This window comes from Eucalyptus grandis, chromosome 1 (assembly GCF_016545825.1).
Source record: "Eucalyptus grandis isolate ANBG69807.140 chromosome 1, ASM1654582v1, whole genome shotgun sequence".
Taxonomy (NCBI): Eukaryota; Viridiplantae; Streptophyta; class Magnoliopsida; order Myrtales; family Myrtaceae; genus Eucalyptus; species Eucalyptus grandis.
The window spans coordinates 53,753,841-53,777,890 of NC_052612.1; the positions used below are offsets into that span (position 1 = coordinate 53,753,841).

The window sequence follows — 24,050 nt, forward strand, 5'->3', positions numbered from 1 at the left end:
TCTCAGAACTCTACCCAGTCAAGATCACTTGATGTGTTATAGACGTAAAAGTCGCTTCAAAGAACTTTCTAAGTGATGCAATGAGCATGAATGAAATAGTTCAGCCTGCTTCTAGAATTCATTCACTCTCACTTTTATGGTCATAACCTTTTCGCCCCCATAAAGTTACCAGAATCCTAAGTGCTTCTTGGCTAAATCTTCTGTAGGGCTTCAAACCATGTTATCCATATCTTAAGGCAATCGAGCCTTTTTTACCTGAATTCAATATTTTCATATGATTCAAATTGGCTCCGTCATTGGCCGTTTAATTTTGGTTTTTCTATCGAACTGGTATTGATTTAACTGTTTTGGAGTTTATCTGGGTTAATTGGAATCACAAAATCTTAAGCAAGCAGCAATCGATAAACGGGCCATGTCAATTCTCAATTCTGATTTTCTGACACTGAGTTTCAACCTGCAGGTCATTACGGTGGAAACAATCCATGCTCACACCTAGGTCGCTGTTCCACTGTGGCTTCCATAGACGAACCTAAGAAGGTGTAACTACTAGCATTTGATAATTGAAAGAGTAGTCCAGCATAAATCTGCTCTAACCCCAATTTGGAGGGCTCTCTCAATTTCTCCCAATGACTAATTTTTTACTTACCTAAAGTGGGCTTCCTAGTCATCCTCATTTAAAAAAAAAAAACATCTTTGTAAGAATTTAGAATATTCTTGCCATAATTTTATCATGTCTCGTTGTCATCTATCTGGAACAATTGTTTATTTATGTGGTAAAGTTAAGGTTATCGATTCCATCAGTGTTCTGACATCCAATGTAGCTTTGAGACTAGAGAAGCTTCTGTTGTGTTGCAGCAACGGGGTAGTTACAACCAAAAAGAAGCCAAGTAGTAGCCTTCCCACGTTACACCAAACCGACCTCCATTTCTTATTGGAACATTGAGTGCATCTCCTTGTTCTGTCGTCGAGACTAGAATTGCTTTCTTGTTGAGAACCAGGATATCGTGTCAAGTAAGAACCATCCTCGGGATGGAACCTCTTTTTGAGGCTCAAAGTCAGAGACATATCATCATTTAGTATTTCCAACTGCGTTTGCCCATCCTTTTTGCCATTTGACTTGATCACAGGAAAGTTAATCAACTTCTTCTCATACTTGCATAATCAATGAGCATTCTACATACTTATTTGCAGATTAAAAAATGCGGACAACCTATAATGCTGTGTTGACTTGATTCGTTGACCAGAAAACAAGGATCATGTGCACAACCTATGATGCTGCAAACCATGTTCTTCGACCAGGTCAATCTGTGCCAATGCACTTCATGCAGCTGCCAGTTTGCCCCAATCTTTTCATCAAGGTCCATAAACCAGCTCCTTTATGGATCGCAATGGTGTGTTGTATCCGTATGCCACCATGTCTCTCCATAAGGCCATTCCTATGTGGAGGAAAAAAAAATGGAGTCAGCACTCTGCTAATCTCTCTCTCTCTCTCTCTCTCTCTGGAAATCCAAAGGAATGCAGGAAATTTCGTGTTTCTTTTTAAAATTTTAGGCTTCCCCAAACTGATGGTATATAACACATACCTAACCATGACAACAATCCAGCTGTTGCTCCCAAGAAGAACTCCCTACTGATACAATTGAAGCTGGAACGAGAGAGATTGTTACTTAGTTCAAGTTGCACAAAAAAGATGGAAGTTATGGAGAAGAACAATATACAATTATCCTACCTGTACAGGCATACAATGTTTGCATACCCATAGAAAAGAGCAGCCCAGCTTGACCCTGTGAACCTACAATCATCAAGCAAACAATGAGTTCTCAGCTTTTATCCGCGCGCGCAGGGTGAAACTAGCAAGGCAGAACGCAACTGTAAGAGATGGTGATTTCACAGGACCATAGACAGTTGTGAAGAAAGTTACCACATGAAATCACGAATAAAGAGTGCCCGTGGGATCATGAGTCCATTTCCAATCATGGCAAGCAACATTGATGAGGCAGATAAACCCTTGATGTTTTCCGGATTCAGAAAATTTGTCCACTAAATAGAACAATAAACTGGGTCAGAAAGAACCAAAAATTAGAGAAGCAGCATCAGTTTATATTTTCACAAGCAAGGCAGAGTCTTAGATCACCATTTGTGAGACTGGCATCCACATGAAGAGAAGCGTCGCTGTCCATCCTGATATAGCTCCCACAAATCTGACACCTTTCTCTGAAAGTTTCCCCGTTCTTGCCTGCAAAACTTCGCAGCTTCACTTACGATGGGCTGCAGCATATCAAATGGGAAGAAAAACAACAAGGAGAAGAATACTATAATTCGTCGCACGGATTAAGAACCACACAAACAGCTTGAAGAATGGTCTCGCCAAGGATGTTCCCCTATGCTCAAAGCTTCCACACTATTTAGGTTCTTAGTGGTTTATTCGATTTTATTCTTTATTTTTGGCAAAAAATGATGTTATTTTTCTGGAGTAGGGGTGGGTTGGATAGGGGTGCTTCCTTGTCGCTGCACAGGAAGAGGCTGACTGGAACTGATAACTTCCATGTCAGAGGGGAGCAAGCATACTATCATCGAGCATTTAGAAACTTCCACTGGCAAAAAAGACGTACTAGAATTATTGGTGTGCTGCACATAGATATTTTTGCTTAATAATTTGAATAGCAGGGATCTGCAGTTAATCCATGTGAGAGTTCAAAGCAGACCACAATGCCCTCTTGAGGAGTAACCCTGTATCAGAGCTCTTTGTATTTGTCACTACTTGCATGGTACTGTACAAAGAGATTGAACTGCGGATATAATGGTAACAAAAGATTCCTTAGAACATGGCACAATTTAATTCTTGAAGAGAGAAGAAGGACAGAACTTAAGTCCGTTTTAGTTTATCTGAGGCAAAAGCCTTGTTTGTTCATTTTTCTCACTGCTGCACAAATGGTTCTATTTACGAGGACGAAACCCGAGAATAAAGTGACAAAGTATTGAATACCTTAAGCACACAGAGTAATTGTGACAGTTGTGGTAAACATCTTAGAAGTAGACATAATGGGCATCAAACAATTCAGAGTTTTAAAGTGGTGTCTGGGGGCAGGGAGTCATGGACTACAATATGCAGAGATCGTATTGAGTAAAGCAAGAGCCAATTGTGCATATCTAGTGGGATATCTGGAGCCCAGAATTCCTGAGCAAGTCATGCAAAGCAGCATCGAGGAATAACTGCATTCTGTTCCTCAATTTTATAGAAGACCTTTGGTTTTACTAAATGTTTGACTATTGGAGATGCATTGATGTTCGCGGATAAGAGAGAAGCGGGTGTGGTCAGCTGGCAAAAGCAAAAACCTGACCTTCAATATTTTTTGAGAAAAATGTCTACCATAGAAGGCAGTGTAATAAGCAAGTGAGAAACCCCGGGGATGAGCAAATTCTGTTCATTGTATAGTATAATATTAGCTATATGACAACTTAGAGCATCTATCATCAGATTGATGAAAATCAAAGATGCCAAGAGCAGGAAAGGGAAAGAAGAGAGAGAACATACCATAAGAACAGCTACAAAAGCAATGAAACAAGCAATTGATCCGGGCAAGATGCTATGTGGAACATAAGGGACAAAAGTAGCCCACATGACCTGCGAAAAAGATAGAAGACAAATGCTATTCAAAGGAAGCAAAATGAAGAAAGAGAAGCAAACCAGGTTACAGAGCTATATTGATGTACTTGAGGGAGAACGGAGAGGCCGCCGATAGTGATGAAGTCTTCCCAGATGGACCAAAGGGAGGGAGGGAGCAAGTGGAAGTAGTTGGAGAAGTTGAGGAGGAGGCCTGTGGCGACGACCAGAGAAGTGACGAGGAAGATGGGGAGGGGCATGGCGCGTCCGATGGCGAGTTGGAAGACAACGACATAGATGGAGACCACGCCCAGCGTCTGAACCACGACCGCCTCCTTCTCCCTCTTCTTTATGAAGTAAGAAAGCAGGGAAAGGTTGCCCAGTAGCCCAGTAAGCATGCCCTGCAATTGTGAATGTAACTTGCTAGCTCCAAAAGAGTTGGCTTAGAGGAGGGAAGGAAAGGGGCGGTCTTGTTCGAACATACCAGCCAGGGGACGGCGAGGAGGGCGGAGTGATTGCCGGATAAGAGGTTGCGGGCGTTGAGGATGATCTGAGGGAGCTGCAGCAACAAGAAGGGGATGTTTGAGGAAGCCGAGAACTTGGCAGTGAGAGAATCCCATTGCCGCAACAGGGTGCTAGTCTCCGCCGGAGGCGACGATCCCTGTCAAGAAAGAGGCCAAATTCAAAACGAGACGCACGGAAGTCCATCGAACAAGAAAGAGGGCAGTGGGCAAAAGAAAAAAGAAAAAAAAACGAAGGAAGGAGAATGCTGGCCTGTACTGCACCGACCTGGGGGTGAGGGATGTCGGAGTCGAGAGCGGAAGCGGCGGTGGGAGTGGCAGGAGATTGAACAAGAAGGAACAGGGGAGGATGGCGAGGGAAAAGGGAGAGGGGCTCGCGGAGGTGGGTGTAGTTGATCGGAGAGGAGAACGGGGGGGTGATTCTGAGGGTGAGGGAGCCAGAATGAGAAGGGGTAGGAGCCCTGCTTCTGCTTCTGCTTCTGCTTCTGGAGAAACAAGAAGAAGCGGAAGAAGCAACCACAGACTCAGCCATGCCTGGAGGATGAACGGAACTCTTCTAAGCCGACTGCTCTCGCTCAACCGATAACGTAACAGCTTAAGGACATAGAAATAGAACTAGAAATAGAAGGTGGTGGTCAAGTGCTCAGAAAAAAAAGGTGTATTATGTGTCTAGTGTCCGACGTCCCTCGTGGCGGGGATTCTTTCTCGAATCGATATTTTTATTATTGATGAACCTCGAATTATTGGCAAATCCCAATAGCGGAGCCGCCTCCACCGCTGATGGCGATGTTGGAGAAAGGGAGAAGATGGTCACGTGACACGGGCAGTAAGGCGATATTTTGCTCCTGCTGTGGGCCTGGGGAACCACAAATTCAGCCCAAGATCCAGATCTCCATCACCGCCGCTCCAAAACGAGACGAATGCGTGCAAAAGGAGGGACCCGACTTTTCGAGAAATTAATTAATGAAGCAGCCGACCTTCCTTCACTCATGTGTAAATAATTATATGGTGCTCTTATCTCCGCTATATTTATGTATTATTGAGTTAAAACCACCTTGAATCTAGGTGATGGGATCTACGAAGAGTGTCGGTCAGATATAGCAACTGCAGAGGTGATCCATACGTGAAGCCTTACAACAGACTAAATGAATTTTTTCCGCGATCACTTTAATCCACAGATACTTCAACTTACAGGATCCTGATCAGTCGTTCAGTTTTAGTTACAAAATGCCCAAGTTCATAGGCCCTTTACATTATACTTTCATCACCGTTGCAGGTCAGAATCGTAAAATAAGGAAAAATCCTCTCTTCCCAATATATATACACCATCCAATTTCTGTGCTGTCTAAAGCTGAAAGTGAAAGTAAACAAAAAGTATCAATGTTTCAGCAGCATGGCCTCCATCATTCTCTTCCTCGCCATGTGTTTTAGTTTCTCTAGCGCGACTAGCCCAACTTGCCTTACCCTTTCCCGGGACAAACCTATACTGCAAAGTGATCATCGAGCGTTAAAACATTACAAATTAGCAAGAGGAAAGGGCCAATTACAATAAAGACTGCTTTGCTCATTTGGAAATTCTAACTGCTACACTGATTGACTGCGAACTCTACTGACTGCCTGAGTGTTACCATCTTTCACTTAATGACAGAGTCGCATTCATACGAAAATCCAAACATTGAAGCATATAGATGTAAACTAATGCTGTGTAGCACTAGCAGTCTTGCACCAAATGCACATGTGCAAGGATCAGTAAATGCAATACATTAGCCAATGAATACTCACCGTTTACTGATGTCCTCCCATGTAAGGCATTCATTATCCAAGCCGTAGTAAAGGCGTATGATTTCTCCCTCCCTTTTGCTAAGTGTCACGTTCATGAGCTTGTTTACTTCATCCTGCATGTGGTTCAGCCAATGTTACTTCCTTGTATATTCACTAACCTTGTAGTGAAACCATCATTTAGCATAATTGAAATTCCATTGTTGTAATCCTATTCTGGTTATAATTAGTAATCCAGCCATCAGGGAGATTGTTCCAAGTCAATAATCTAGATAGAATGACACTTGATGGCAGTTTTTAAACTTGAAAGATCAAACTTGCGAACATCTTACTTGGTAGCGTACGGAGTTCTCAAATTACCAGAAGCTAAATTTTCTGTAGAAACAGTGAAAACAGTTTCATAGGACAATTTCTCAATGCAATTGAAAGCAAGCCTAATGTTTCAAGACTTGCTCTCCACCATTCATCAGTACAAAACTAAAAACCAGAATGAATACCACCGAGCCAAAAATTTCTTTCGTGCACAAGGACTAGAAGATTCCATAACTGCAAAAATTTGCCTGAAAACCAAAACCCTCCTTCTAGTCATGCTAAACTTTGTAAAAGACTGATTGTTGCACCAGGATGCCTTTGAAATTTGAAATGATTGATACTTTCTAGCATTTTGAAGGCCTCTAATTCGTTACATAAATTTAAAGCCCCACAAGACTGCAACTCTACCTTGAGTGCCCATTCATCCACTCCATGCCATGGGTTATTCTCAACGTGAATATCTGCAATGTACTAAAAGATACCAAAAAAAAAAAAAAAGGAAGAGAAAACATTGGTGTCAGAGCAGTGTAAGCTGTGCAGCAAAAGTTATACATGACCTCAGAGGATAAGTTACTGTGGTGATACTTACACTATGGTGAGTTTCTCCTGGTAGACCGTTCAAGGAAGGGAATGCATCCCTGTCAAGAGAGAAAACTTTACCAATTGCCTGCATAATTGCCGTTGTCATGACGAATAAGATCGACTGAAACCATGGGTCCATCTATAACAACAATTAATCTCTATCATATATGCTACCTCTGTGGCATTCCTGACTTTCTTCTGAGACATGTTCAGACATTCTGCAATCCTCTGGAAACAGAAAAGAAAGACACAGGAAAGAGGATGAGATGAGCAAAGCATCCCAATGATTTGGCACTCACATGACTACTCTACTATGACAGAGGGTTGAAATTCCATTTGAAAGCCACATGACAGTCAACTTACATCCACAGAGGGAGTGATTCCTTTTTCTTCCAGTCTAACCTTCGCATTGCGAATTAAGCCTAACCGTTCATGCAAATGAGCTGGCAATCTCAAGGTTCTAGAATTCTCCACCAATGCTCTTGAAACACCCTGAATTCAGGAAAGTACAATCACTATCAGACTTAAGCAATACCTTCAATGCATCCAAAGGCAAACTTATAAAGGAAGTCATTCAACATTAAGGGTTAAAAGAGTTGCAACTTGAGCAAATAATCTACAGTAACTCTTCAAGAACAGGATATTCACGGAAATCCAAAGTGCTCTATTTTGTAGTCAGTGACCTTTCCTTGCAAAATTATGATACCATTTTCTTACCACACAAATCATCAACATAATGTGCATGGCCTTCCTTTAGTGCACAATTGCCATGAATCTTTATCCTATGCAGTTTTAAAGTTGAACAGATATGGGGAACCATCACCACTCAAAAAACCCAAAGATCAGACCCAAACGAACTAAATAAACATAACAGATTGACAAGATAGTGCACAAAGTTTAATGGATTAATGGAAATTGAGGATGAGGAGGGCAATCTGATGTCTCAATGGGACAAGAAGCAGCCTAGCTCCAATTACATGTGACTGGTTATATGTATCCACACATCAGCTTCTGCACAGAACTGTACCTCTTGACCACAAAACCACAAAAACTAGAATGAGCTCAGTCATCAGAAGGAAAGGTTATGCCCCGCAGCTAAAGTTTAGAATATCCACAATACAGTGACGTAGAAACCCCATAACTTTGACCCAAATCCCGAAACTCCAGCAATAGTTCTCATACTTAAACAACAACCATAGTCTCAACTGAGTACCTTTTTCACTGTCAATTGTTAATTTATCTACAAATGAGTAGGCGGAAATCGAGACTTACCTGACGTATCCACCAGTAAACGTAGGTTGAAATCTTGAAACCCTTAGACGAGTCAAATTTCTCTATCCCACGCAGTAGCCCGATCAAACCACCCTGTATTATGAAGTGGTAACAGAGCGAAATGGATCATAATCCCAGTTAAATGCACTAAGGGAGCACGGATTGGATAAAGGAGGGAGTGGATACCTGAACAAGGTCGGACATTTCAGCACCCATGTTATCATATCTCTGAGCTATGGACATGACAAGACGAACGTTGCTCATCGCAAGCTTCTCTCTTGCCAAGGAACTTTCAATCAATCTCGACCGTAATTCAGCACGAGAAATTCTCAAGGAGGTAGCAAGCTGTTCATCAGAGGGCTCACAACCCAGTCTCTCTTTCAGTCTGTAACATCGATAGGAAATTCAGACAACTTTGCATTCAGAGGACCGACAGGCGAGTAGCAAAAGAGAAAAAGGGTACCTGGATTTGCGCTCCTCCAAGAAAAGGCCAGTCTTGATTTTTTTGGAGAGGGCAACGACCTCTCCGTGGGTGAGCAAGTCATCACTGACGACGCCCTTAACATAACCGTGGAGACGGTGTTGCAGGAGGTCGGGGCTAACAGCCGATCTTGACTGACGGCCCGCAACGGGGGAACAGATTCTCCGCCTGGAGCCCAATCGGCGTTGGCGGGCAGAAAGGCCAGAGCAAGTGACGGGGATCTTCTTGGTGGGCTTGTCTTTGGCGGAATCAGCGAGCACGGTGCGCTCGAAGCAGAGACTCCACTGGGTCTCCAGCATGGACTTCTGCAGCAGCAGGAGCGCCTCCACCGAACAGTCGAGCTCAGGGACATGATGCGCACCCTCTTCATGCCCATCTTCATCTTCAGGCGAGTCGAGAGAGATGGGGAAGGATGAGGGGTGGAGACGTTGGGTGAGAGCTTTGGCGGGAGTGGGGAGGCGATGGGAAGAACGAAAGCAGGGGTTGGAGTTGGGAGGGCGCTTGGGGACGACGGCATTCTTGGTGGAGGAGACACGATCGCTGGCGCTGGCGCTGACGTAGAAGAGCTTGTAGTTGTCGGGGATATCGGAGGAGGAGGAGGAAGAGGAGGCGGACGCCGACGAGGAGGAGGAGGAGGAGGAGGATGGGGAGCTCAACAGCCTCTTCCCAGCGCTCAGGCCGATGACTGCAGCTGTGGCCATCAATACCATCAACGGGAAAGAGGCTCTCTTGAAGAGGGGCGATCTCCAATGAGATGACCACCTCCACGCGTGAAATCCTCCCAACTTTTGACGGGAATGAGACGAACCCAACTCCAAGAATTCAGACAGAGTGGGGAATCACCGGGGAAGTCAAGGGGAGGGGAGCAGGTGCGGGAGGGAAGCGCTTGACCTGAATCGAATGGTGAAGAAGTCGAGGCTTCTCCCCAACCGTCTCACCGGTTTGCTACCAAACAAAACTCTCTACTCCTCCAGCTCTCTCCTGTCCAATTGTTTATACCCTTTTCTTTTAAGGAAAAAAAAGGGAGGAAAAACAGAGAGGGGATTATTTGCCTCTGCGTCGTGAATTCGAGAAGGTGTGGATGAAGAGGAAAAGGGGAGATATTACTAAAAACCAAAAAAAGAGATGCAAAAATGAAGATAGGGAAACACTCAAAAAAAGAAAAAAAAAAAAAGAAGGAACGATGGGGGGTTTGAAGATATGGCAGGACGGCCTGCCATTGGTGGATCGGGATATGGGGTCCCGCTTTCAGTGGTGCTCGCTCCGCCATTTGGCCTCTCTCATGTTCGGTCGGTTTCGAAGGAGAGAAGTGGGGATTTCAGCTGAGCGAGACTAACCCGCGATTATGGAAGTGAAGATGATGGATCATCATTATCTCAGTATTTGACTCAAACCGTCTCGCGGGTTTATGTTAGTTCTCCCGCGTGGATACAGCGACTTTCCCGTTAATTGGTTGCAGAATTGGCCCTCACGCTCTGTTGCGCTGTCGGGCAATTACAGTGTAATCTCTAGGCGCATTCTTCTCTCTCTCTCTACCAATGGTCGCTAGATCGATTGAGCCTCTTTGCCACACTTTGACCTCAATATGAGGCGGCTACGCCTCATGAAGGCCCGGAGGTAATGGGGAAAGGTGGTCATGGCCTCACAGTCGCGTGCAAGGCCGTCATTGCCTACAACCAATGTTTACATTAGTGCCAACCAAACAAAATTAGACAAAATTGGATCCGATTGAATTAACACAAATGAAAAATGTTTATAACTAAATTGACAAAAAAAGAGTTTATGACTGAATTAGGATTTGGGATTTTTTTGATAATTTTCTCAAAGAAATGCACATGAATAGAGAGACCAAGATTTTCAAAACCCTAGATTACAATGCATTTGGTTTAGTATTTCAAAAACCCCTTAGAAAATTTTGGGGTGTTCAACAACCATTCCCAAGGGGGTTTAGAGTAATTTTTTTTTGTAACCCAAAAATCTTGTACAAATGCATGAACCGACGAAAGAAACTGAGGGGGACACGTAAGTAGAAGGACCCACCACCCCGGTCTCTCACTTAAGATCCCAAGTGATCGTGAGGGGATTCGAACTCCTCCCCTTATGAAGGGAAGAGAGTCCAAACCATCGCGGCTACCAAGACGACGGTGAATAAAAGTTAATATTGAGAAAGTTGAAAACTACTGCCCTTTTAGCTTTGAATGAAGTGTTATTCCTAGATTTTTTTTTTTTTTTTTTTTTATAATCATCTTGCCCTCGCTAGCTTTCTCATATTCTCATATTACCCTCATTATTTTTAGGGTTTGTGGCTAGTCATTGGCACTGATGACATACGACATTGAGGATAGAAATTGGGTCGTGTTGTGTGACTTGGGCTGACGGCTGTAAGTCAGATTTGGCTCATCAATAGCAAATGATTTGATTTTTTAAATAAAAAATAGAAAAATTGCAATAAAAGCACTTTTTTAATAAATACTATTTAATTGAAAGTTACTTTACAAAAGAGTTACTATAAGGCTGCGTTTAGCAATCGAGATAAAATTCGGAATTAGATATAATTTATCATATCCTACGTTTAGTGCTCGCTCAGGACATGATAAAGTCGGATATAAAGATGATATAGGTAGGATAAAATTATCTCATGGGAGAGGTGGGATAAAAGGTGAATAGGATTTCTAATGTCCATAATAGGAAAGTTATTTTTTAGAATAATAAAATTATTAAATTAACAAAATTGAAATTATATTTCAATATAAATAATATTTGAATTCTAAATTAAGAAATTAAAAATAAAAAATAGAAAATTATTTTTAATTAATCTTATTTTAATTTATATATTTAACTTTGATTATATCTTATAATAAACATTCAATTTATAAATTAAATATTTATATTTATTATATATTTTAGGTATTTTTGCATTTTAGGTATGTTAGTACAGTTTACTATTTGATAAAATTTTATTAAAGAATGATGAAAAGGAAAAAAGAAATAATAAAGAAAATAATATAAATAAGAGGAAAAAAAAATAAAATAAAAATAAATTTTCATCATTTTCATTTATGAACATTTATGTTCATTTATAATAACATGCCATTTATATCAAAAAATATACATGATATGATATGAATATATTTAAATTTAATATTGTGATTCACCAAATAATGGTCATGATATAAAAAAAATCCCAAAATTCCATAGCCTGTCCTATCCAATTCTATTACAATTAAAAATTCAAACGACCAAATATAGCCTTAGAGGTGTGCAACCGGATTGGGTATATCCGGTTCCAAGACTAGCCACCCGAAAAACAAAGTCAAGAATCAATTCCCGTTGAAACCGATCTGGGAATCGATTCCCAAAATTCGGAACCCGTTTAAACCGGTTCGGGAACGGGTTCCAAGTGATTACCCACCAAGAAACCAGTTCTTGGATGAGTTTTGGAACCATTTCCCGAACCGGTTTTACAAGTAGAGGTCCAAAACCTTTTTTTCCCCTGATTTCTATTCTTATTCCCGCAATCACACGACGTTTTTCCTCTTGACTCTCTCAAACACGTACAATACTTCTCCTTTGTCATTCCTCTTCCTCACTTGCTTCCCTCTCTCACCGGCTCCCTCTCGCATTGTCCGATGGGCGGACGGATGTTCATTGCTGCCAATTTCTTGTGTATTACATGGATTGACTCACCTAATTTCTCTTTTGTAAGAGTTATGCTTGCATAAATGAGTAACTCCATATAATAATTGTGGGAATAAGATTTATATTAGACTCATGTTTGTTGCTAATTATTTGTCTTATGATTTTATTTATTATAATTAGCCTTATGGATCATTAATTTTTCATTTAGTAAAAAAGTTTATGTATAATCACCACGCTCGCAGCGGCACACCTGGCTTGGGGCTTTCTCCCCCTCATGAAAGGGAGGAGTACGAATCTCAGAGGTGTTGTTAGGAATTCTTACCTGGAGTACTGTGGTGGTGGCTCCTGCAGTGGCTTCCTCAGGGTTTGTTCACCGGCTGTCGGCTTACGAGGTTCCCTGAGTTACCAAAAAAAAAAATTATGTATATATTTATTACAAGTGCTTAATGTTTCAATACAAATGAGGAGGATTACGTTATTTTCTTGCATATTAATATACATTTGAAGTCGTATATGATATTGGAAGATTACAAAATAGATTTTAATGGAAACATGATTGACCTGGAAGATCGGAAAACACAAGGTGAGTTGAGTATACGATCCAATATAAATAAGGTCGGGTGTATGGTTCAGAAAAGAGGAACCGATTATAATAGAGTTGGGTACAGAGTTTAGATCTAGACCCTACTCATCCTGGACCGATCACCCCTAGTTACTATCAAATGTAATTTGTATTTCCCCAAATGATTCTAGGTTTTCAATATTTGTATTGTACCCAAATTTCATTTTCAAAACCAAATGCACCGGCATTAGTTTGTTATTGAGGTGGTGGTGGAGCGGTGGGAGAGGTGTCTCAACCCAATTGGACGCTGTTGTCAGGGGTTTCGAGGCCCAAATGACAAGTGACGATTGCATGGTTAGATCTCGTGATTGTTGCCACTTTTGGGACCCAAACCCCTTTTGAGATTTCGGGATTTTTTTCAGAGCATTTTGCATTCCTTTGCCGGTGGTCATTACTTTCCAAGAGTCATTATATTATATCCGATGCACGCATGCTTTCCCCATTAGTTGAAGCATATAACGACGTCCCGAGCTTTCGTGGAATATTTGTCATTTACTTATTTATCATGTCGAGAATAATAATATGAAGGAAAAAAACAGGCACAAAATCTTAAAAAAAATTATAATTTGGACAATAATTATAACAAGGAATAAGTATATAAAAAGTTCTAAGACTTTGAAAAGAATGCAATTAACGGAGTAACTTGATTGAATCAATTTGATAAGATTATGATTTGATTATACTTTTGGAGAGTTTTGGAACTCAATCACATTTTCAAGACAATTTTTAGGATTTAATTACATTTTGAAAATTTTATAACTTGATTATATCTTCGTAATAAGTTTTAAAACTTTAAATACACTTATTCTTAAAATTAAGTATCTTTCAATGAGCATTCTTGAATCTTGTTGTTGTTTTCTATCAATTATATTATCTTGAACAAAAATTATTTTCTCCAAGGATTGTGTTTGATTCAATGTTCGAAGAATATTGACTGAAATCTTGTGGTAACGTAACTATGATGTATCATGTCAATTAAGAAGTATTAGGAAGAACTTTGTCCAACATAAAGAATGGAAAAAGAAAACGTCTCATCAAACTATAAAAGAAAAGAAAGAAAACGTCATATACAAGATATTTTCGGTCTGGTATTCAGCATTGAAAAGATAAAACCTAATTGGCAATTTAATCAACTAAGTGGAATTTACGAGTTCAGTCAACTGGGGGACGTTCATGAATTTTGAATAGTCTTTTATCCTATTTAAAAGTGTCTAGAATTTGATTTGTAAATTTGGTTATAAGATTGATACGATTTTTGGTGCAAGTAAAAGGAGAAAGGGGGGGTGGGCGAGGAGAAGTTCTACCATTTGCCCTCGACGAGCATTGTTCTGCAATACAAAACAGGGCGCGGCGGTTTGCACGTTGCAGAGGCAGAGGCAGAGGCAGAAGCAGAAGCGGCCATGGCCAATGTGATGGTGAGGCCTTACGTGCTCTCAGTCTCGCGCCTATTGCTTCTCCGATCCCCCAAGCCCTCTCCCAGCCTCTCCAGTGGGTCGTCGTCTCCCCTCCGCGGATTTCACGGACGCACCAGCGCCCTAAGCAACGGGAGGTCGGGTTTAGGTCTCGCTGGCGGCGCTCCCATGCTCAGGTTCAGCATCCGAGCCGCGCACGTGAACGACGCCGGTTCCATCGACTCCCCTCTGATGCAGTCCATGCAGAGCAAGGTACCTCTCCCCTCTGCAGAAATGCTCGATGACCCACTACTCAGAAACCTCTCGCCCCGGGATGGCTTGCGGTTTTCCTTATTCAATTAGATAGTCTTACGCTTCTCGATTCTTTCTCTTTTTATTTATTTATTATTGCTTAGACACATATCTTGCTCTTGCCATATACCCTTTTACTCGACAGGAAACCATAAAAAGAAAAAAGAACTGCTTTTGCCTTTCCGAAGTTTTCAGTTCAATAAAACAAGATAAATTGAATAAAACGGGATGAAGTTGTAAGCTCCCAAGTGTTAATGCCTCTAGCTCATCAACACTGTTCACTCACCTCTATTTGGGAATAGCTATTAATTCTGGGGCATCCCCTGCCCTCTTTCAATTCACGATTTACATTTGGCTTTCATAGATCAAGGAGCATCTCAATGCGGAATCGGTTGTCGTGAAAGATGCTTATGGGGATGGTCGGCATGTGAGGTAAGCTTATATTCCGTAGTGCGGCGTGATTGTTCTACTGAAGCATATGCTGAATTTGTTTCTAACATTTATGGGTTCAACTTCACTTGGTTTTGATTTGGCTGCACTCTCATGTTTACCGCGAATGTCCACTGTATTGCATTGCCTACCATGCTATTTTCACAAATTTCTTGTTATTTGAATGGGAGTGATGTAAACATGATTTCATGAGGATCATCTCGCAAGTCAATGCTCCTTTTTTGAGAGCATGAGATGTAAAGTATTTGTTATGTGTGTTTTGGCTTTGGTGCATTGGCAAAATCTCACGTGTATATTTGGAATGATATATTGGTTTGAGCAGGTATAATGTGTAGCCAATGTCCATATTCTCTGTACATGTAAACATCTTCATCCTAAAGTTGTTATACGTTCTTTGTTCATAGCCTCATCTGTATCTCAATCATGACCCTGGTGTAATCCAAAAGTCACAACTAATGTTGAGTGCCTTATATGATGAATTAAAGGTTTGAGTGCTGAGGGCTTACAGAATCTTTGTAGAAACATGCTGGCAGCATCAAACCAAGATTATTAGAAACAAACGACATGACTATCTGGGCATTCAGGACAAGGTTGGTGATGCAATGCCATTGTTGCATAAAGTTAAGAATGCCCCTATTAGCATGTTAAGTAGTTGTGACTGTGTTCTATGAAGTTTGGGACTGTTATGAGGAATATCTTCCCTAAAGCTACTTCCTCTTTTGTCCTTTCTCTGTTTAATACTCATTTTGCATGTGAAGTGATGATACATAGTCATTTCAGAAGTTAGATGCTGTTATCATATGAAAGTCACGTGCTTTTCTTGATTGTTGCTTGCGATCCCGTTTCCGACTACTTGTGGGGTTACATTTGTTCCACTGTGTCTCCCATTGTCTCCCTGTCCCTGTGCATAATCATTCGTCTGCCTTCTTGTAGCATTGATGTTGTAGCTTCATCCTTTGAGGGTCAGTCAACCGTAAATCGGCAGAGGATGGTTTATAAAGCCATATGGGAGGAGCTTCAGAGTACAGTGCATGCTGTGGACCAGATGACTACACGTACCCCTGCTGAGGCTGCATCAGATTAAAATAAGGCATTGACAGTAATGCAGGTGAAGACTTGAGTTGGAGTTGGAGTTGGAGTTGGACTATCCTGATCAAGTTATATCGGTACTTGGTTTCTCCATTCTAGCCCTTTCTTTAGTCTATGGCTGGGCAAGTGTAATCTATTATCGATGATAATTGAGTTTCATTCTTGTTTGGTCAATTATACTGTGTTCTTGGATACAAAGTTTCGAGAAGATGAAGGTGCATGTGAGATGGCACACTAACTGATAAAGGCATTTTCAGGAGTAATCTCAAGACTATTTGGTCTAACGCAGAAAAAATCCATGGTTGTGGGGGTTACAAGGTGTTTGTTTTTCTTCTTTTTCAGCTGATCAACTATGTTATGTCATTGCAAAGTTGGAATGAGTACGCTGGATTGATAACAAGATGGGCCATTGTGGTTTAAAGTCCTATGCTGAATATATCGAACAAACTGGGTGGTTGTAACTTCTACATGCTCAAGAGAAATGGAAAAGAAACTTGTGAGTGGGGTAACAGGTGGGAAATGGGTGGGAAGTAATAAATAAATACTAATTTTTCTTATTTATTTCTTCTTTTGGAGGGAAAGAAAATGATGCTTTGCTTGAACTTGGACTCTTCAATTATGCAACTCTGAGAGTTATGTTTTCCATTTTGAAATTGTAAGTTTGACTCCTCGTTTTATTGTGGTTGTTCTTTCTCTTGATTTCCTTTTGCTTTCTAAGTTTAAGAAGTTTTTTACTCAAATCTGCTTTCAGTCCAATCATTAAGTGCTTCCACCTTTGCAATAATTGTGCGTGCGATTTTACTGGAAAAGAAAGTGAATAAATGTCATAACTGGAATCATAAGTGGTTATTACAATATGCAATAGCTGAGATGAGGGGGGCATTGCTGAGCTGCCCCTTTGCAGGTCTGTTTTAACATTTGGAAATCACTCAAGTCAAAATGGGTCACTGGCGGTTTGGTTCCACGGTGTTATGTTCATTTGTTATATTTCAACGCAAAAATAAGGCCTAATAGGTTAACTGGTCAACCTGTTATTACTGAACAAATTGATAAATCAAATGAATAGACAAACCAAAATAATCAGAACGAGCATGACGAAGCAACATACGGTTATGCAATCGCAACAACAAATTGGTCAAGCATCGCAGATAATGCGTATATGTACTAGAAAAGTCCGGCTCAATAACTTTTTGCCTTGCTAAGAGACACTGTAAAAGTTTGTCTCATCAATATTATGGATCAAATTCTCCTTGGCAAAAGGAGAGCAACCAATGAGGATTTTCGACATTTGAGAACAAGCCTTAGCATGATACACCATATTTCAAGTATTTAAAATGATTTTTATATCCTGAAAGAGGAAGGGACGTTGGAATATTCTGTACAAGTGAGGAACTTACATTGTAGAATGACCTAAAAAATGTGTATTGTGCTGCATATACAATTGGCAGAGATGGAGATAGGACATGAATGGTATCATGACCATGCTGGTTGGTCATTCAGATTTTAATTAATTGATGGCAGCATAGGATCCATCCCGAGTCCAGATCCCCCGAAACTACCAGGCTCAGCATGCTTCACTCTACCAAAATAGCGGATATGACGCAATAGCCTGGCCAGGAATGTGTTATGGCATATTGTCGAACTATCACACACAACAGCAACATGCTTCCGGGCCCTCGTTATGGCAACATTCATGCGCCTGCTATCCCCAAGGAATCCCACTGCTCCAAGAGTGTTTGAGCGTACCTGAGGGAGACGAGGGCAAGCGTCAAATACAAGAGTAACAGGAGACCTACTCTCCGCAGACTGTCGATCATTAACTAGCAGAGTAGAGAACACTTGAAATAGAACAAACAGAAGTTCAAATCTCATCATTTATCCCAAGACGCGCTCTGCAAAAGAAGTGGAAAAAAGTCGAAAGGAAAAACCGAGCGGAAGTTTCTTATGGTTTTAAGGAAAATAGGTGTAAACAACGCCTAATCTGTCAAATGATTAAATGTCATGACCATCTTCATTCTTTTACATTTTCCTTAGTAGAAGCTTCTACAGCTAACTAAATCGAAGTCAACCCTTGGCAAAAATCTAGAAAGCCTCAGAAAACAAGCTCCAACTTGTGATGGGAATGCCGATGGGTTTAAGAAGGCAGCTTGACCGGAATTTCTTAGCATCTTCCACGACAGTGGTACAGATACTAGCTAAAAATAAATGCAATCAACGGTAGCTGAAATGCACAGCTTCGGTACAGGTCATACCATAGATATAATGACAGCATCAGCCTCCCGACCTTGAAAGCTATCAATGGTTGCAACCTCGACACCTGCTGCCTCTGGAAGCTCATCAAGCCTGTCCCTCAAAAGTTGTACTTGAGCAACATAAGGAGATTGTACAGCAATTGCTCTTGGGCTCACACCTGCGCAAAAGGCCGGCTAGAAATTATAGGGCTAATGCAATTCGCCAAGCGGTGCACATTGTATGGTGGGAGGAATTTATGGCTTTGTCAAAATTTTGCCAGTCAAAATCCTAAGTTGTGTCACTGTACACATAATCATTGCCCATAACAGATGGTTGTGGGTAAAACAGCAACTAACTGGAAATATTTGGTCATAAAAATATGCATATGTTCGGATAGTATCTGCCCAAAAGCAAATTTCTAGAGAGAAATGCACCATATTTGCAGCACGTCAACCTTTAGAGAGGGAGAAATAGAGGTCTTCTAGAATAACAGGGAGCCTTGCAATATGCCTAGGAATATAAATTCAGTACATTGAACAAGCAGTGACTTGACGTACAGACATCTATAGGAAGACAATACTTGCAGAAGATAAACTCAGCAATGAGAAAGAAAGAGAAGACACGATTTAGTCCAGCTTCAACGGAATAAAAAGAAAAATTTATGTGCAAACTGTCCAACACTGATAATCTCGAGGAAGAAAAGGCTTTTACCAGCATAAATCAAGGAAAACACATGATGTACAACAATATCTGCTTCCCCCTCATTGTACAATGAGCCTGTTCCAGTTGGGTCCAAATGCTCTTCACAACCAGCCGAAAGACTTCCATATGGCATTCTAGTATCGAGCAACAGCAATGGGCACTGTGTTATCCATGTCGGCTGCAGTAAGGCAGAGGGTTTAATTGATGCTTTTGGTTAAGATTACCTTTGCAAGAATGTTACCAAATAGTCTTTGACAGTAAGTTAGGCTAGTCCACCACCTTTAAAAATGACATATATCCTTCTTCAACATTCAGTTTGATAGGTTGGTGATCATACACTACTCAGGAAATGCAGAACAGGAGTACCACTGTTCTCATATATAAGAAGTGGAACATACCGATAGTAAAATGCATTTCATCATTCTTTAACAAGAAAAACACTGAATTGTGTTGAATGTGCAAATCTACCCTGTGAGATAAGGCATGCTGGATTGTGTATGTTTAGAGGAGGCTAAAATCAGAATCTAAGCCACTCAGTAGAATAAGGTTCTCATAGCATTTTGAAAACCCAAATCTTCTTTTTAATGCAATTGATATGATTCTGGTATCAAATTTTTTTTTAAGATCTAGCACCGCAAAATGATAGATCAAAATTATTATCCTGAGCGTGAATATGATACGTTAAGTGCTATTGTGATAGCATAGCCCCTTCAGCATTTAAAATCAATCAGTCCACAACAATCAGTGAAACATGGATATAAACAAACCAAGAGCCAAAAGATTCCTGGTGAAAAAGTTAGGTTGCTCTGGGAAGGTGGAACCGAGTTCAAACACCCACTCTTGGAAACATGAGTACTAGGATTGATCAGTTCCCGGCCCGGTCTCGTTCCAAGGTGAAACCGGGAACCGGATTGGGAGGACCGGTTCCCAAATTCCAGGACCGGGAATTGGACCGACTGACCAGTCCGGTCCGGTCCGGTGGAACCGGTAAATTTGTTTTTTTGGGCCAAAAATAAAATAAAAAATGGGAGAAATTAGGAGAAATTAGAGTTGGTTTCTTAAGAAATTTAAAAATGTATATTATATATATATAATTAACCGGTCCGGTCTAGTTGGTTCGGTTCCCACCTTGGAATCGGGAACTGGACTAACCGGCCATAGGTTCCAAAAGTGGGAACCGGGAACTGGACCGCCCTCTTTGGGAACCGCCCAAAACTGGTTGGTTCGGTCCAGTTCGGACGGTTCCTGGTGCACACCCCTAATGAGTACAAACTTGGGTTAGAATGAAAAATAATCTAGAAATCAAAAAGAAAAGTCTTACCTTCACAAACGGGGAATCAACAAGAAGATGTGAAGAAACAGTAGGAGAGGATTTTAATAATCCTTCATACATCTCCTTAGAGGCCCAACTTGCAATTGCATCATTCATACGGTATTGTGTTATCAACAAGGTCGCCAGAATTCCTTCATGCAAATTTGCAGCTCTCTCCATTAGTGATACGCCAAGGCCGCCTTCTAGGGCTTTCCTTGATAAAACCACAGGGGCAAGCTGGCACTGATCACCAGCAAGTATGCAGCGCTTTCCCTGCAACATAGGTATCCAGCATGATGGTTCAATTGCCTGACCAGCTTCATCTATAACAACAAGGTCAAAGGAATCCAGTCTGCGGATCAAAGGATCAGCTGCTCCACTGTTTGTAGCAAGCACTACTTGAGCACCTGTGAGTACTTCTTTCACAGTCTCTTTCTCCTTCTTTTTGAAGGCCTTACCTAGCTGCTTCAGAAGCTGACGTATGCCAGCAGCCAAAGAATCATCCTTAAGGCAGTGTCTCAGATCTTTCCTTAGATCTGCTTTCTTCCTTTCAAATTCTGTTTGGAAACTTTCAAGCCTCGCATTTACTATTTCTCCTAATGATTTTGAGGCTACAGATTCAGATATACGTGCCGGATTGCCCATTCGTACAACGTCAAGCCCAATATCCGAAAGTTTTTCAACCATGTTATCAACAGCTGCATTTGTTGGTGCTGTCATCAGCACTCTTTCACCTTGTTGAACCGCCTGGACAATAAGCTCTTTAAGCAAACATGTTTTCCCTGTCCCAGGAGGCCCTTGGATTATCAATAGAGGTCGCCTCTTATTTAAACCCAAGGCGATTGCTTTTCTCTGGGAATCATCAAACGTCCCATAACTTGACAATCCTTCCAGCTCTGCTTCAGCCCAATTCACCAACTGGTTAAACTCTAGGCAGGCAACATCTTCCGTGTCTCCAAATAGAGTAGCCACAACAGCAATTGCAGGATTTTTCTTATGTAGGCCATTCTTCTGGAGTAGCATAAGTGCTTCACAGTTGCGCTGCAATATATCATTACAGAATCATTCAGTCCTATTACAATGGGGTTAATAAGTTTCAAAAGCAGAGAAATAGGAGCATGGGGAAGAATAAAGTGATGATTATGAATCCTCAGAAGAAGGAAGAGATTTTTCTTTAGTGGAAACAAGCAGCTGAAACATTCCTTAGGTGATTAAGATAGATTCACAAGTCTTCTCTTCAGTAGGGATTTGGGGCGTTGGAAATTGCTAGACCTTGTACAGTCAAAACATTAAAAAAAGAACTCTAGGGATCAGTCTACAAAGGCTTTCAGGATTCATCTATATCCCTGCGACAGAGCCATTTACTCTACCCAGTGATGAATTTAGAGTACAATGGCACCTACATTGGAAAAGGGAGGCAAAACCCCAGTTTCAAGCTATATGAGGACAATTAACTTTTGACATCTATACGGTGGAGATGGAAATGCAGATAGTTGTAGAAGGCTAAATCTTCTAGAGTACCTCATAAGTCAGCACATCTGCTAATCCTTGTATGCGATCAATTCGTAAAGTCTTCCCGAAAAGCTTGGAGAAAGTAGGATCACCATGGCGAGACTCTAAAGCAACGCTGATGCTGCTACCATCCTCGCCAAGGTTGTGTATGAAGCCTTGCATGCACGAAGTTGTGCTTGCACCCCGACTGTCGCACACCCTTACGCATATCATGTCACCAGGAGATAATGTCGTCGGTGGCAACCGGTGATTCCCTTCTACTCTAAACAATACCAGATGCATCCCACCCAATCCTGTTTAGTTCAGCACATACCATGAGCAGGAGCCCAGCAGCATAAAGTACCAGTAAGACATGAAGCAAATGAAGTGGCAATGCAATAGTACAGACAGCTGAGGGATTAAATTGAATTAATCATAGAAAAGGAACGCACCGGTAGATGTGCTAACTGCATACAAATTGCAGATGGTGTCACAGAGTTCTTGCTGAGCCTGGCCATGGCTGACAAGGAACTCAATTGGTTTCGATGCATCAGAGTTAGTATCAGGCATGGGCACTGCATCCAACTCCTCCTGTGTGAACTCGAGTTCGGCATCCCGTTCAATACAGAGGAGCTCAGACATGTTCGTGGTGAAGTCGTCTATCCTCCTCTGTATAGACTTGACCTTCTCCAGGTCCAACCCCAGAACACCTTGCACGGGCTTGGGCTGGGATGCCTTGCGGGCAATCGCCTTGTGCTGAGCTGAAAGAGTTAGGATCGCAAGGTCTTAATGGTGGAGTACCAACAATCCCAACAGAAAGGGGGCAATGCTAAAAGAAGAATGGAGAGAGGCAGATATGGAGAGTTAAGAGAGCAACCGGAAGAAGCGAGCTCCTTGAGCAACTTCCAGGACTCGGTGCCACGCCAATTAGGGACCACGGACTGACGCTCCAGGCCCTGGAGAACATCGCGGAGCTCACGCTGGAAGTGATCGAAGAGAGTGGGGTAGTGAGTACAAGCCTTTAGGCAGATGGCTTCAAGTCCAAGGGGCATGGGAATGGCATTGAGGTAAGGCTGGGCCTGAATGACGAAAGTGAGGCCAGGTCCCATCCGCTGTCTCACCTCCGAGAACTCGCCCTGCACCTCGGCAGCAGCGAAATCGGAGGCCATGGCACGCATGGCCTGGCATATCCACCTCACCACGCTCTTGCCCAGGTCTCTCCACCCCAGAGGGTCCCCATTCTGGTGCAGCGCCCCCACACTCAACGTCTCCCCCGCCGCCGCCGCCGCCGCCGCCTCCTTCTTCTTCTTTGGATTGTCTGCCTCCCCAGCAGTGGGAGGGGGTCGAGGGCGGGCTTCTTCTTGGGAGAGCGACTCCTCCGGCTCCTGGTCCTCCTCTGGGTGATGCCAGTACCGCTGGCGTCGTTCATCCGGTAGTGGATGATGCTGAGGCGCCCTTTGTGCATCTGCAGGCATATGGACGGAGGGTGAAGCTGAACATTATTAGGGGCAGGTCGGACGGTGAGGGACTGCTTCAGGGCCAACGTTGCCGATACAGACACACTGCCGCAGGAGAAGCAAGGCGGCGCTGTTTCCATATTCCCCGCTATATCAGTTGAATCATTCCTCCCTTCCCACCCCCCACACGCACCTGCTGCAACTCCCGCCGCACTCGAGAATCGCACCTAAATACTCAGCGAGAACCCGACGATATTTAGTTATTTTAGAGGCGCGACGGGTAATTCATTTTATATTTGAGGCGCTGAATAAAGCTGCGTCGCGGAGCACATTGTCTTTCGTTCGTCTTGAAAGAAGCACGACGCTGGGCATGACATCTCGTTCGTTTGACCGCTTGTGGGAGGAACAAGAGAGGATCCCAACCACGTTCCCTGATTGGCCGCTCCCGATTGTGTGGTGCTGCGGTTGCGCCCGGATCCTTGGTTGACGTGGATGCTCGCTGCCCCTGTCCTTTTTCACATTCCTTTTTCGGCCCCATTTCCCACTCTTGAATTTCTAGTCAATTCCCGATTTGCGCCCATCTCCCGGTGACATCCCCCGCCCTGCCCTATTCATCACTTTCGAAATTATTATTGTTATTCATTACATTTCATGTCCGGGGCATTTCGACCGCAACTTCCATAGTAGGTTCTCACAAAGAGTCAAGAACGTAATGGCAAATGCTTAAGTGGATCTTGTTAAAGGAATAAAACATATATCAAAAGTACAGATGAATGAAGAAGTTGGTGGTAGTAGAAAAGCT

At 42.2% G+C, this 24,050-nt stretch overlaps 4 protein-coding genes across 6 annotated transcripts; 1 reads left to right on the forward strand and 3 right to left on the reverse strand.

Annotated features, from left to right (window-relative positions):
• Positions 1-1,117: 1,117 nt before the first annotated feature.
• LOC104450621 (maltose excess protein 1-like, chloroplastic) lies at positions 1,118-4,804 on the reverse strand. 2 transcript variants are annotated; one of them, XM_010065261.3, is made up of 9 exons: positions 4,379-4,804; positions 4,089-4,265; positions 3,715-4,005; positions 3,536-3,625; positions 2,135-2,236; positions 1,922-2,040; positions 1,730-1,792; positions 1,584-1,645; positions 1,118-1,436 (listed from the first exon to the last, which is right to left on the reverse strand). In XM_010065261.3, exons 1-9 carry the CDS (start codon positions 4,655-4,657, stop codon positions 1,354-1,356), a joined length of 1,266 nt encoding a protein of 421 aa, XP_010063563.2. In that variant the 5' UTR covers positions 4,658-4,804; the 3' UTR covers positions 1,118-1,353. The 2 variants fall into 2 exon arrangements, with proteins under 2 accessions (XP_010063563.2, XP_010063571.2); XM_010065269.3 differs by having other exon boundaries at positions 4,394-4,795.
• Positions 4,805-5,261: 457 nt separating this feature from the next.
• On the reverse strand, positions 5,262-9,669 carry LOC104450632 (RNA polymerase sigma factor sigA). Its single transcript, XM_010065282.3, has 9 exons — positions 8,534-9,669; positions 8,257-8,455; positions 8,071-8,163; positions 7,162-7,290; positions 6,973-7,026; positions 6,806-6,883; positions 6,625-6,687; positions 5,908-6,020; positions 5,262-5,611 (listed from the first exon to the last, which is right to left on the reverse strand). Exons 1-9 carry the CDS (start codon positions 9,259-9,261, stop codon positions 5,503-5,505), a joined length of 1,566 nt encoding a protein of 521 aa, XP_010063584.2. The 5' UTR covers positions 9,262-9,669; the 3' UTR covers positions 5,262-5,502.
• A 4,412-nt stretch (positions 9,670-14,081) lies between these two features.
• LOC104450640 (protein BOLA4, chloroplastic/mitochondrial) lies at positions 14,082-16,368 on the forward strand. 2 transcript variants are annotated; one of them, XM_018861375.2, is made up of 4 exons: positions 14,082-14,476; positions 14,880-14,947; positions 15,485-15,555; positions 15,899-16,040. In XM_018861375.2, the coding sequence occupies exons 1-3, from the start codon at positions 14,213-14,215 to the stop codon at positions 15,516-15,518; spliced, it is 366 nt and encodes a 121-aa protein (XP_018716920.1). In that variant the 5' UTR covers positions 14,082-14,212; the 3' UTR covers positions 15,519-15,555; positions 15,899-16,040. The 2 variants fall into 2 exon arrangements, with proteins under 2 accessions (XP_018716920.1, XP_010063595.1); XM_010065293.3 differs by lacking the exon at positions 15,485-15,555 and having other exon boundaries at positions 14,088-14,476; positions 15,899-16,368.
• A 1,005-nt stretch (positions 16,369-17,373) lies between these two features.
• Positions 17,374-23,529, reverse strand: LOC104450647 (DNA-binding protein SMUBP-2). The gene is made up of 7 exons (XM_010065304.3): positions 22,669-23,529; positions 22,244-22,552; positions 21,822-22,105; positions 20,310-21,341; positions 18,998-19,166; positions 18,307-18,464; positions 17,374-17,800 (listed from the first exon to the last, which is right to left on the reverse strand). The coding sequence occupies exons 1-7, from the start codon at positions 23,264-23,266 to the stop codon at positions 17,558-17,560; spliced, it is 2,793 nt and encodes a 930-aa protein (XP_010063606.2). The 5' UTR covers positions 23,267-23,529; the 3' UTR covers positions 17,374-17,557.
• Positions 23,530-24,050: the final 521 nt, after the last annotated feature.